At 37.4% G+C, this 13,831-nt stretch overlaps 1 protein-coding gene across 5 annotated transcripts in view; it reads right to left on the reverse strand.

The window, feature by feature from the left end:
- LOC149262861 (peptidyl-tRNA hydrolase, mitochondrial-like) overlaps window positions 1-13,831 on the reverse strand; it is a 160,183-nt gene that overhangs the window by 43,467 nt on the left and 102,885 nt on the right. For all 5 annotated transcript variants that reach the window (XM_089425339.1, XM_089425338.1, XM_089425348.1 and 2 more), the window contains 2 exons: window positions 391-441; window positions 168-241 (listed from right to left, as the gene is read on the reverse strand). In XM_089425339.1, coding sequence (XP_089281465.1) covers window positions 168-241; window positions 391-441 — 125 coding nt within the window. The remainder of the gene's footprint in view (window positions 1-167; window positions 242-390; window positions 442-13,831) is intronic.

Genomic DNA, 13,831 nt, shown 5'->3' on the forward strand with positions numbered 1-13,831 from the left:
TAAATGCCTAAACCCATCATTCATGTTTTTTTTGCAGAAACTGACCTGACAGATTGCTATTTAAAATTTAAATCCTCAAACATGTATCTTATGCTAGTAAAACTGTATCAAAAAAATTAGTCTGGGGAAAGGGGGAGAAAAGATATCTAGTACTGAAAGTTGGTTACCCATTATGGAGTCCATGTCCACCCTTTGCTTGGATCCGCAATATACCACATGGCAGTTCCATCATATCAAACATCTACAATAAAAAGAAGCGCAGAGTCTATATCAAACAAAACTGACCAGTAAATGCTGGAACAAACAATTTTGAAGTTTTCCAAAATGTTTTACAAACTACCAGAAGACATATCCATATTAAAAGATCAAAATATTGAAGGGCATATGTACCAGCACGATGCGCTGAAAAGGTATCTGATAATACACTGCAAGTGGCCCAACCTTCAGCAATGAACCCAAAAAGAAACGAGATACTTACTGTAAGTAAAGAAAAACAATGCCACATGGCTGAATAAAAAGATAAATAGATGAACTTAGTACCAAGTCAAATCTAGACAATTTTTAAAACAGATAAAATTATGATACAACAATCTAAATTAAAAAGAAATAAGATAACAAGTTCTGTAGAGAATCAATTAAAGCAATTTCTAACAATTTGAGATAATTCAGGATGATATGCAAGAAAACTGCATCTTGGGTATGGTGAATGATGAAAGAATTGCTCTCAGAAATTGAAAAATGGTTAATACCTCCAAAATGACATTTTTCTTGTCTTACAGGTTGATGATAACGGGTATAAAACTGCTGATCCTATTAAAATTATTTTTGGTCCAATGTGAAATTGAGACCTATCTCTAAGACCAATAAGACTATGCTTCTAGCAGTTGAAGTCTGTCAAGTAGACTGTTAATTTTTGTTCTAGGAAAGTTACAAGGGATTAATCCCAAAGGATGAATTTTAGAGACCCTTCTACAAAACCAAATAATGAATTAATCCTTACAGAGCACTCCTTGTGATGAAGTACTGAAGCGAAATGAAGCGAACAAAATTCCTTCTACAAATTAATTACTCCAGAAGACTTGGAATATAAAAATATCCATGCGGATACAAATATTATATATTAAATGTGTGAATAAGAATGATGATACAATGAGAGAGAGACGCTTGCTTATATACCAAGCAGGTGTCTCTTCATGGAGAGTCATGTCTCATTTAGACATGGCTCTTCAACCTAATTACCAATTAACTAATAATTATTTACGGTTATTATCATTCACTTTATTTTACATTATTTCCTATATATTTATTCATAACATTGTCTTCCTCCTCAAAAAGCTTTGTCCTCAAAGCTTGCTGATGAAAAAGGCTTGATCTCTTTTTCGGGTTCGAATGTCTTCTCATCTCGTAATAGTCATCTTCGTCGATACAAGTTGATATGATCTTCTTAGTGACAAACAAAATTGTCGCACTAAGAAGGGATCAGACCATCCTAGATTAATCTTTTGTGGAATATTCTGATCACTGGAATTTTGTAACGACTTGTCATCGTAGGACTGGATTGAGGTTACATTACTCTTCTCTGGAACATCAGTTTGTTGTTTCTGTTCTGAATGGTCCCGATACGTAGCATGGTTGAGTTGTCTACTCTCATGATTCGGATGCCGATAGGGAACTTTTTTGGTTTGATTTTCCCTTATTAAGTGTGAGAAAAAAAAATTATTTACTTTAGGTGACGATGTTGTTGAGTTGGTTACAGAATCTTCACTTGGGGTGTTTATCATCTGAACTACAACATCTAAGTGTGTCTTTTCTTCAACTAGTTTGCATTCTTCTTGAGTTATGATATTCACTGGATCGGTATTCGTTCCTTTACCTCCGACTTGGACTGACGACTTCGACATTTCTTTCGTAATAAGTTCTTCTAACTTATTTTCCAATGATTTCCTATCATCCTTAAGTTTTTTAATTTGAGTGAGTAGACTTCGATTATGGTTTCTGAGACGTAAAAGTTCCTCATTTTCTGAGTCAACTTTATTTTGGTATTCAAGCTTCTCAGTTTTTAAACACTTGATTTGTTCTAATAACCTTTGGTTAAGGTTCTGTAGGCATAAACTTTCCTCTTCTTTTCCTAATAGATTTTCATTGAGTTTCTTTTCAAAAATTTCCTTTTCTTGTTCTAACTGGCGTTTCTTAGCTTTACATTTTCTTACTTGTGTAAGTAGCTTTTGATTATGCTCCTTCAAACATGAATTTTCCTTATTTTTGTTGGATATGACTTCTTCATACTCTTTCTGTTTCTTCGATACTGTTTCCGGATTCTCTTGAAACATTAGTTTCGAAATATCCTTAAGATCTTTTGCTGAAAGCATTATCAGTTTTGATTTTGTTGTCATGTCTTGGAACGTGACCATCTTCTTTTTGTAAGGGAACATCAAGAATTTGTTTTCTATGTTTAGAATGAACGTACCTAATTCCTTGAACCAAGGTTGACCGAGAATTATGTCAACCTCTTTGTCAAGCATAGTTACGACACAAAATTGAGATATGTAATCATAATGATCAATTGTCACTTGTAAATCATTAATTTCATATTCTTTTCCGCTAAAAAAAACCTTTTCGCCTATATTTGGATCTAGAATTAATAGTTGATTTTCCAAATTAATATTAATGTAATTATCTTCAATGTTTGGATTAATGGCAATGTTAATATCTTTCCTTTGGATGCACCCTTTCAATGTAAATAATTTATAATTTACAATTGGAATACCTTTATAGGAGAATCTTCCTTCTTTTATTTTCGAATTAGACTCCATATTTTTTTTTTTGAAGGAAATGAACTACTTTTGTATTCGTCGATGAGATTAACACCTTATTATTTATAATTACAACAAATGGAACCTTATTATTTCTAATTACCTCAAATGGAACCTTAGGGTGTATTATCTTTATTAAAATTCACTTACTATTAATTTTTTTTATTTTTTTTCACTTTAACGTAAATTCTTAACTGATATTTTCTCCTTATGTAACCTTTTATAATGATACCCACTTTGTACTTGTAAATATTTTCAATAATTTTATGACTTGAACTTTTTTTTTAATACCCCTTTATAATATAATACTTCTCTTTATATATCTTTTATTTATAATATTTCTTTTTTTTTTCTTTTTGAAAAGCTACAATCCTAGTGAATCTTTGGCGTATAATATAAAATATATGTCCACTTATGTACTTTTGACTCGGTTAATGTTCTCCAAATAATAAGTCAAACTTACCTTTCACGTAAAGAGAGTTTGTATCCCTTTTGTTTTTTCTTTTACTTTTAAAATACCATGGGCAATTACCATGGGTTGTTTCTAAAACCTCGGTTAATGTTCTCCACATAAAAAGTAAAACTTACCATTCACATAAAGGGATTTTGTATTCCTTTTGTTTTTTTTTTACTTTTAAAATACCATGGGCAATTACCATGGGTTTCTAAAACCACGGGCTTGTAAACCACTTAATGAAGAATCAAAATAATATTATCTACTCTTCACCACTTAATGAAGAATCAAAATAATAATATCTATTATTCACGTAAAAAGTATAACTTACCATTCAATTAAAGAGATTTTGTATTCCTTTTGTTTTTCTTTTACTTTTAAAATACCACGGACTTCTCCACGTAAAAAGTTTTAAATATACTTGGAAAGATTCCCTCTTATCTTTATTATGCACTTTTTATCAATAATGTAGAACCTTTTTTATATATATGAATGTTCTCCTTCAAAATTTAATTATTTATTTTTAAATCTTTTTGTTTTTAATCTTTATATGTACTTATTTTATTTTCTTTATTTTCTATTTTTGAATTTGATTTTTCTCTATATTTTTTTTTTTGAATGGCCAAATGGTTGATAGTGAAATGGAGAAACTCCAAATTCTTGTAGCAAAACGCTTCAACAACAACAATGTTGATGAATTTGACAGTCAAAGACCTGGATCGAAGAACATGACTCTGTGCAGCGGTGGAGCAGCCAGAGGATCGACTACTCTGATACTAAATGAAGCGAACAAAGTTCCTTCTACAAATTAATTACTACAGAAGACTTGGAATATAAAGATATCCATGAGGATACAAATATTATATATTAAATGTGTGAATAAGAATGATGATACAATGTGAGAGAGAGGCTTGCTTATATACCAAGCAAGTGTCTCTTCATGGACAGTCATGTCTCATTTAGACATAACTCTTCAACCTAATTACCAATTAACTAGTAATTATTTATGGTTATTCTCATTTACTTTATTTTACATTATTTCCTATATATTTATTCATAACAAGTACTTAGAACATATGACAAGAAAGTTTGCCTCCATGGAGAAATATTTTCCTGTAGGTCGACAGTAGAAACATTGTATTCTGAGAACTAAATACTTCCATTAACAGGAATTTGGTTGTTTATACCACAAAGATAAGGAGAAATGAGTTGAAGTGTCTCATGAATCATGTACTTTGACTTTTTACTGAATGGCATAATGGAAGTGTCTCATGAATCACGTACTTTGACTTTTTCTATTGAATGGCATAACGTTATGTACACATATTGCTATCTCAAATGCTTTGCATTTTGCTTCTAAATGGTTTAAGTTGTTTCCAACAGTGTAATTATATCCACATTACTTGTACTTGTAACATCTTCCCAAAATGCAGACACCTTGCACGCAATAAGCATTTTATGCCAGTTTCAGCAAGAGTTGTTTGTAATGTTGCATTCGGAAATTTTATGGCATTTTTCTAATAATTTTCTTTATAAAATTTTATGCCGACATTTTTGCCAAACACCCACGAAATTACACCAAAATGCTAGTAAAAAACAACCCAAAAATTATACAAGGACAGTAAACCCATAAACTCAAATAACATCAAAAAATGCAGCAAAAGGAATGACTCAGCTTCATTTATTATAATATATCATGCAGAGTACAACTGGAAATATCTGAGACAAAATAGGAAAGATGATAGCTGAGTGGACCTCCAAATATTTTGCTGTTATACTGATCCTGATCCCTCAAAACTCCACAGAGTTGTCACTGAATCAACTGAAAGATGATGAAGCACCAATTGAGGACCTGAATGATCCTCACTCCAATATCCCTGAAGCTCTATGAAACTCCTGGATGAAGCCTCTTCAGAGAGAGTTGGGTTTTCATCCAACACTCAACAACATACCTGAAGGTTTCGTCCTGGGGCTAGAGAAGTTGGGAACTAGGTTCTCCAAACCTCACGAATAAAAAATATCAATAATCCATGATGTTCCCTAATGGCCTCCTCCTCATTCATAAATCTGATGGACCCCTCTAAAATCTCCAATTTTATTATTATTTTAATCATGGATCACTTTTCCCTCTTTTATTTCGATTAAAATATTCTTTTTAACATGGGAAAAGGGTAAATTGGCCACTATGTTTCCTCAAGTTACTAAAAATCACTTCTAACCATCCCATCATGTAGATCTTCTCGTTTCGATTCCAACGAGCTATTACACTAAGGTGTTCTAACAAGTATTCCTCCTGAAATGCCACCTTAAGCGTAATTAATTGAGTCAAGCCCATTAATAACTTTGTTTTTACAAAAGATTTTTCGGCGAAGATCACATGAAACATCATTTGTCGACGCGTTTCGAACCAACCAGTGTGGTTCATCGTCAGGACAAGTTGAAGAAACAGATCCAGCGTAGCAAGTTAAATAGACAGAGCAGAGCCTCCAACGGCTAAAAAGACCAAGCTGACCTTCAAACCCGACCACGAAAACCGACCGACCAAATCGCTGATCAAAATGTCACTGACTCTTCATCGCAGGCATCACATTAGCATCTGGTCATCCCTTCTCGTTCCATCCCACGTATAGACTACACGCTACAAGAGCTTGATTCGGCCCCAAAAATACTTCAACCGACACACATATTAAATGAATTTACATTTCCCTTAGCGCGCAACACACTAATCCCCGGAGCAAATCAGTCAACTGATTTTCAACCGAATGAAAGAGTCAGCCTCCACGAACAAGACAATGGCAGGCCTTCACCTTCACAAAGTTCCCCCAATCAAATCAAGCTCCTCGTCCCCCAACCCCGTTTTTTTTCTTCAACAGCGGTTGACTTTCACAAAGGAATGCTCACAGCCTGTAGCAAATGAGTATCTCGATTAGGATGTAGTTGCTATCAGAGAATACCGTCATTGGCACTGAATGATTTACTCCTCCGCACAGATAGTCATCGATCCACCATTAATATTGTTTTGGCCCACAGGAATAACTTCGCCGATTTGATCTTCAGCTATACGTCTTGGCCCAGATTGACTCCTAGTGTGTGCTAATTAACTAATGCACTCAGCAACCCTGAGACAACAACATCACCTAGTTCAAAAACACACATCAAGCCCCTCAAGGTTTCAATGGAATTCCGGATTTAGATTTGGAAATTGGGGTTTCAAAAAAATTTAATAAAGGCAGCTCACTAAAATTTTGGATCTCCAATAGTAATAATTTGGATGGCTTTGATACTTGTTCTCAGTTGGCCTCGGAAGATTCTGACAGATGCGTAAATTTGTTCTCCTCGAGGACAGAGAAATCTCTTTCAAACTTGCTCAGAAGACGAAATTCAGTTTTGTGCAGGCACACAGCAGATTGAATTATTCAAGTACGGACCATTGTCACAAAAAAAATTAAGAAATATTTGGCCTATCCAACAATTAAATCCATGCTCCAAATAATTAATATTTTACAGCCCTTTTCAAAATAATACCTCCTTGCCTCGTAAAACGTGAGATTGGCCCTTTTTATAATGTTACCCAAAGTAACAATTTGGCTTCAAAAATAACCCTCGAATTGTTCTGTAACAAAACCCTCCCCTGGCAAGTTAACAAGCTTTGATATCGCTATAATGTTCCATTCAAAAATTTAATGGCATTTTTCTGATAATTTTCATTATAAAATTTTATGTTGACATTTTTGCCAAAAACCCACGAGATTACACCAAAATGCACTAGTAAATAACAACCCAGAAATTATACAAGCACAGTAAACCCATAAACATAAACTCAAATAACATCAAAAAATGCAGCACAAGGAATGACTAAAGCTACATTTATTATAGCATATCATGCATATTACAACTGGAAATATCTGAGACAAAATAGGAAAGATGATAGCTGAGTGGACTCCCAAATATTTTTCTGCTATGCTAATCCCGATTCCTCAAAATTCCACAACGGTTGAACTCTTCCTCCAACAACAACTGCCACTGAATCAACTGAAAGACGATGAAGCACCAATTGAGGACCTGAATGATCCTCACTCCAATATCCCTAAAGCTCTATGAAACCCCCGGATGAAGTCTCCTCAAAGAGAGTTGGGTTTTAGTCCAACACTCAATAGCATACCCGAGGGTTTCTGTCCTAGGCTAGAGAAGTTGGGAACTAGGTTCTCCAAACCTCACCAATAAAAAATATCAATAATCTAGGATGTCCCCTAATGGCATCCTCCTCCTCTTTTATAAATCTGATGGACCCCTTTAGAACCTCCAATTTTATTATTATTTTAATCATGGAGCACTTTTCCCTTTTTTATTTCAATTAAATATTCTTTTTAATGTGGGAAAAGGGTAAATTGGCCACCATGTCTCCTCAAGTCACTGAAAATCACTTCTAACCATCTCGTCATGTAGATCATTTCATTCTGATTCCAATGAGTTATTACACTAAGTTGTTATGCCAAGTATTCTTCCTGAAATGCCACCTTGAGCATAATTAATTGAGTCAGATCCACTAATAACTCTGTTTTTTTTAAGTTGTTGGAATGCCACAGAACGAAAGGAAAATTGTACGAGTGATGGAATATAACAAGCGAATCCCATCGGACCTCATAAAAACTCCAAAAGCCCCTGAGCGCACTCAGGATGCCAACCTACACCTGTGACCTGTCTGCCCCCAACTCTTAAAGTCCATCCTATCCATGCCATAAGGAATACCAAAAAAGGAACATTACATTGTTGTTGGTTGCTTCAACCAGTTCAAAAGAAAACTAATCTCAGGAATAGGACATAGCTGTTATCGAAAAGTTAAAAAAAAAATGTATTTTTAGTAGTGCAAATGAGAGTTGTTGCTGGTATTTTCTACCCGTGACTAATCCTTGAAAAGGACATCCATTGAAAGAATTATCGTTGGTCTTTTTTACCAATTCAATAGGTGATTAGTCCCTCTTACCGACTGTTGTCGCCCGGAATGTACAGGCACCTGTGACAACCTCTCAAGGCAAGGGTTGTCACTCTGATCCCCACCCACTCTGTTCTAGCTATCTCCCAACACCAAACGATGGGGGGTAGTCCCTATGAGATGAAGTGAAGGAACACAAGTTGGGGACCAACATACCTGCGAGACACAAATGAGTGGCCTAGAAAATTGGTTAAATTACAACTAGATTTATTGATTAAATTAGATTTTCAAGTAATGCGACCAATGCCTTAATGGAATCACAATTCTTGTTTATTATAAATTGAAACCAAATGGTCGGACGGACACTCGCTACTTGAATGCTTGACTAGCTTATATGAAATGAAAGTCCTAAAATCTACGTGAAATTCAAGGATCTTGGTTAGTTTTAGATTATATGCCTAGGCTAAATGTAACCTTCCCTTAACTATTTTGAAGCTGGGCTCCAAGGTAGGTTGTGGGAAGGAGGCCAACAGGAAACAAGCTAGGCCCTGATTAATGGTACCTTCTATTGTACCCAATGCCTACGACACTGCAGAGACTGTGGTTATGATGATTGCAAGGTCACCATGTTAACCACTGAAGAGTTGCCAAGCCCCTCAAGCTAGGTGAGAAGGGTTGCCCTATATTTCTATCAACCTAGCTTATGCTAGAGGTAAATTATTAATGCAAGCTAGATCTAGGATGCTTAATGCAAGATGATGAGTGAAATTTATCTTGAGTTAAGATTGTTTAAGTTATTTAAGTACTTAGCAGTGAAGCATGACCCGTATTAGACCCACGAGTACCTGCGGGTCTTGGCGGGTTCTATACCGAGTCGGGTCACTCACATAGAACCCGCGTTTAAGACACGGACTCGGCAAGTATTTTATAGAACTCGTCTACCTGTATAAGACCCATAGGTATTCTATAGGACCCATATAGAACTCTTCGAGCCTCAAAAGGCACAAAATGTTCAGTTTTTTTATTTTTTCTTTCTTCTTTTTTGGAAATGAGGTCATCTATCTGTTGCACTCCAATTAGACATATACCATCTAGCTCTTTCAAATCTTTACTTCCTTGAGGTACACATCCAGCCACTACCAATGGCTTCTTTGTAGCTCTACCCTTGTGAATCAAGGTCTCTATGGCTGATTGACTGGGTAAATTTACTGTGTATCTGTTCTAAAAGCATATAGTTATTCACCTTGTATGTGCCATCCATGTCCATAGTCCTTGAAACCCTCCTGAATTCTGACCAAAGATCTTCAATTTCTTTAAGTTATATTTATTTCAATAATGCACTTGTATCTACCAACCAATGGGCTTTATTTTTCTGCGCCACCACCTTCTTAAAGGAAATTACCTCTTTAGAAGAAAGTTACATGCTTGCTAAATGTCAGTTATGCTCCAAAATAAAGTGAAGGATCAAGAATGATCCTTTCACTCAAAATAGTTTCAGAGGTGGGTATACATGCTTTTCTATTATGGTGAAAGTTTGGCCATACCCATCACTCAATTGAGTGACCTTTAAGCTTGCATTTTTGGGGTCACACGTCCTATTTGCTAGCACGCTGCTACACATGAGTTTGATTTAGATTTAGAGTAGAGTTTTCTTTTATGGTGCTCTTTGTTGGTAGATGCATTATGCATTCCTGCATTCCTTTTATAGTTGTTGATGAACATTAACTTATTTTCGTCATTTGTGGATGTTAGTCAAATTTCAACTTTTGTACAGCTTGCATACAGTTTTCTCAAAGTCCCTCCTGAGTTTTGTAGAGAAGTGTCAATCTAACCTTCCTCCTTTGTGTTGATTTCGGGTAGCACCGATGTGCTCTAGCCATGAAAATTGGTGGAGAGGCTAAAGCACATGAGATCTCCAAGACCCAAAAATGGTTTGGGGAAATTCCACCAGGTTAGAGAGATATTAAAATAATTAATATTTTTAATGGGTTCCTAAGTCTAAACTTAGGAAAATAAAAATATTAATGGGTATTAATATAAAATTGGGTGAGAAGGTTCTAAATGACATGGATCAAGCCAAATCTAATCTTAATCGTTGATTAGAGATTTAATCTCGGCGGATGAAGGCTCAGTAGAAAAAGTATAAGAGGAGGCTTGAGGGTCAGTTGGAGAGACACCAAATTGATCAGTCAGTTCAATTTTATGGAGCAAGGTTTGCTGAGAGAAATCGAACCAGTGATCAAAGTTGCAGCTAGGGGCAGCGAGTGCATAGCAAAGAGGCAGGGATAGTGCCAAAGAACAATCGCAGAGGCAGAGAAGGCTATGCAGAGCCAGCAAGAGCCACGCAGAGGGCCAGAGGACCTGCGTAGGTGACGCAGAGGGCCAAAGAGCTAGCACAGAGCATCAGTAGGCTAACACAGAGAGTTCTAGGCTAACTCAGAGCCTCAGAGAGGCGTTGGAGAGATTTTAGTGGAGCAGACTTACCGAATATTTGCTTCTGAAGAGAGGTATTACTGCCAGATTGATTTCTCTGTCGAGCGAGCCAGTTTGGCACCCAGTTGTACTCAAAAAAGTTGCCTAATAATAAAACCCTCAGGACTGTTGCACCAGTTTTCCCAAGTTGGGTTTTTCCGGGGACGATTGTCCAAAAATAACGATGTCCCTTGTGTGTTTGTCTATTTCTTTCAGTTGTTGATCTGTAGATGGTTAACACTGCATTTGTGTTTATTTCAGTATTTATATGGTTAAATAACTTGTTAAGGAATAAACAAGTCGGTGAAATAAACCAGATAATACAGGAAGAATTTCTGATGTGTTAGATTCAAAAATTTCAACATGGTATCAGAGCCAAGTTGCAGATCACAAGAGGACTGAAGGCACCAGCATAATCAGAAGTATTTGCATCAGTAGTAGTTGTCCCAAGAGACAGAGTTGCTCCTAAGCAGAAGGCAGCAGAGTAGGAGTGACGCAGAGGGCTTACGTCATCATTCCGAGCCAGAGAAAGGGTTAGCACAGAGGTATTGAGAGGCAGAAGAGGCTCACGAAGAGTCACGCCATCCTACTCAGTCAGGTAGGAGTGACGCAGTTGGCCAGAGGAGCAATTCAGCCTTGTCGGGATTGCGCAGAGCTAAGAGGCTCAGTTTCTTCAGCTGTTGGGGCCTAGGGAGCTATGAGCAGATTGTGGATTGTGAAGCTGGTGGGGTGTTGTTGTTGTCGAAGTAGAACAGTACCTAACGGGACAGAACCAAGGTAGAGGGAGTTGCTACCTAGGCGGACTTCTAGCCAAGAAATCTAGATTAGTGGTGTAGGAGCAAAGGGGATCGAAGAGGTGCGATTCGACTATTGGCAAAAGGATTTCTATGAGGGAAATCGAGACTTAGAGGGAGCCTAGGAGAGGATTTCGAGGAGGGAAATCGAGACTCAGAGGGACTCTAGAAGAGAACTTCCAAGAGGGAAGTAGAGACTCAGAAGGAGTCGAAGAGAAGAGCAGAGATGGCAACTGATGACGATTGTGCCATGAGTGCTCATACACCTCTAGAGAAGAGGTGGGGAGACATCAAGCTGTAGTCGGGAGGACTACAGGAGATGTGGGGCAAGATCCTTGAGGTACCCAAACTCTTGGATCATATCCAGCTACGGGAGCCCCGAGAGATAGTAACAGGATGACAGATGTCGTAGAAGCAAGAGGGGGATGGCGTGGCAGAACAATACTAGAGTGCAGGGATCTGTACCAGCGCAATGAGGGCTGCAACAGTGCGAGAGGCAGACAGGAGTTTGCAGTAGTGCAGGAAGGCACAAAGGTAGTAGAGAGAACTTCAGCATCAGGAGGGCTTCTAGCCTAACAAGGATGTCAGTAGTTGGGTAGATCAGTTACCATCGTCTCAATAACTGAGTTGCAGTGCAGCAGTAGCAGTGATAGTGCTATGGGCAGCATGATGACAGAGGGTTGTTGTTAATTTTAGGTATGTTCTATGCTGATAGCAAATTTACTTCAAATTTCCATATTAGCTCAATATCAATTCTAGATTAGCAATCACATTTAGCATGATAGTAAAATGCAAATAGAACATAAACGTAAATCGTAGAAGACAAGCCAAGACAAGAGGACACAAGATGTGGCGCCAGCCAGGGACAAACCCCAATGTGGGGAAACCCTTGATCAATTCTTCTTATATGTTCTGCAATAGTTCAGCAGAGAGAGAGATAGTACATATACATCAAAAATCAACATTTTGACTTATCTAAATAAGAGCAAAGATCTTCTCTAAGAAGATGGCACATGAGGCAGTTGATCTAAACTCAAGTTAAGGCATACTACTTCAACTGATCCTCCAAGGTGACTCCATCACCATGCAGCACCCATCACTGTGTTGCATCTCATCATCATGTTGCACCCGTCACTGTGCTTCACCCAATCACTAAGCTACTATGCTGCTCCCATCACTGAGCAGTATTGTTAAAATTGGCAACTAGGGCCAAACTGCATGAGGATCACCTTATTCATGGCTGATAATATTTTATTTAGATTCTTCTCGTCGAGAGGTCTAGGATTGATCTAAAGATCATCCAATTCCGATAAGTATTTATGGACATATGAATTTATTTTGATTATGGACAAATTGCCAAAGTCGGCCATCAACTTATGTAGGCTCAGAAGCCCAACAGACACATCTATTCATCATCAACGTTTGCATATAAATACATAATGTCTCCTCCTCATTTGGATACACACTTCTCATCCATCTCGCTCTCTCTTCTGCGCAGAAAAGAGTCTCTCTCTCTCTCCTGCGCAGATAGGTCTCTCTCTCACATGTGGGAAGGAAGGACGCAATTTTCTAAGGGTTTACAAACTGCAGATTGGAACTTTGACCAGCATTGACCAACATTCTCTCTCTCTTGACTGCGCAGTAGGTGAAGTTGACTCTCCTTGGAAATCCGAAATTTTTGGCACAGGAATTGAGGTGATTCGACCTCCGGTTTGGAAGAAATTGACTGCCCTAGTTTAGAGTTGATGCCGATGATACTAATGTTGTTGATGCCGATGATGTTGATGTCGTTGATGCCGATGATAGTGATACCACTAATGTTGATGCCGTTGATCTAGGGTTTGCTGCTGCTGATATAAATCAGATTTTTGTACTATTTCTCTCTGCTGAATTATTGAAGATAAAAGAAGATTTGATCAAAGGGTTTCCCCATATTGGGGTTTGTCCCTGGCTAGCCGCCACATCTTGTGTTTCTTGTCTTGGCTTGTTTTTTGTTGATTGTTTAATGTTCTATCTGCACTTTACTTATGTACATAAGATTGCTAATCTGTGGATAATAATAAGAAAGATAAGTAAATTGCTCTAAGCATAGAACATACCATAATTTAACATGGTATCAGAGCTGAGGTGAATACAAAGCCCAAGCAAGAGCAAGAGCAATCACTAAAGAGAAGGTTGGCAAGGCTATCTAAAAAGAACTATGGGGTCCTCTACACTCTTCCCCGCCGAAGACAAACTCCGTGAAAAGTCTGACTATCACGGATGGAAGATGTCTCTCGATCTGACTTTAGAAGATCGGGAAGTGTTGGACCATGTGAGAGGCAATATTGTTGAGCCTCCATCAAATGCATCCGTTGTTGCCAGG

The sequence above is a fragment of the Pinus tabuliformis genome, chromosome 6 (genome assembly GCF_031772625.1).
Source record: "Pinus tabuliformis cultivar Carrire ecotype Pingquan chromosome 6, CPIR1, whole genome shotgun sequence".
NCBI lineage: Eukaryota > Viridiplantae > Streptophyta > Pinopsida > Pinales > Pinaceae > Pinus > Pinus tabuliformis.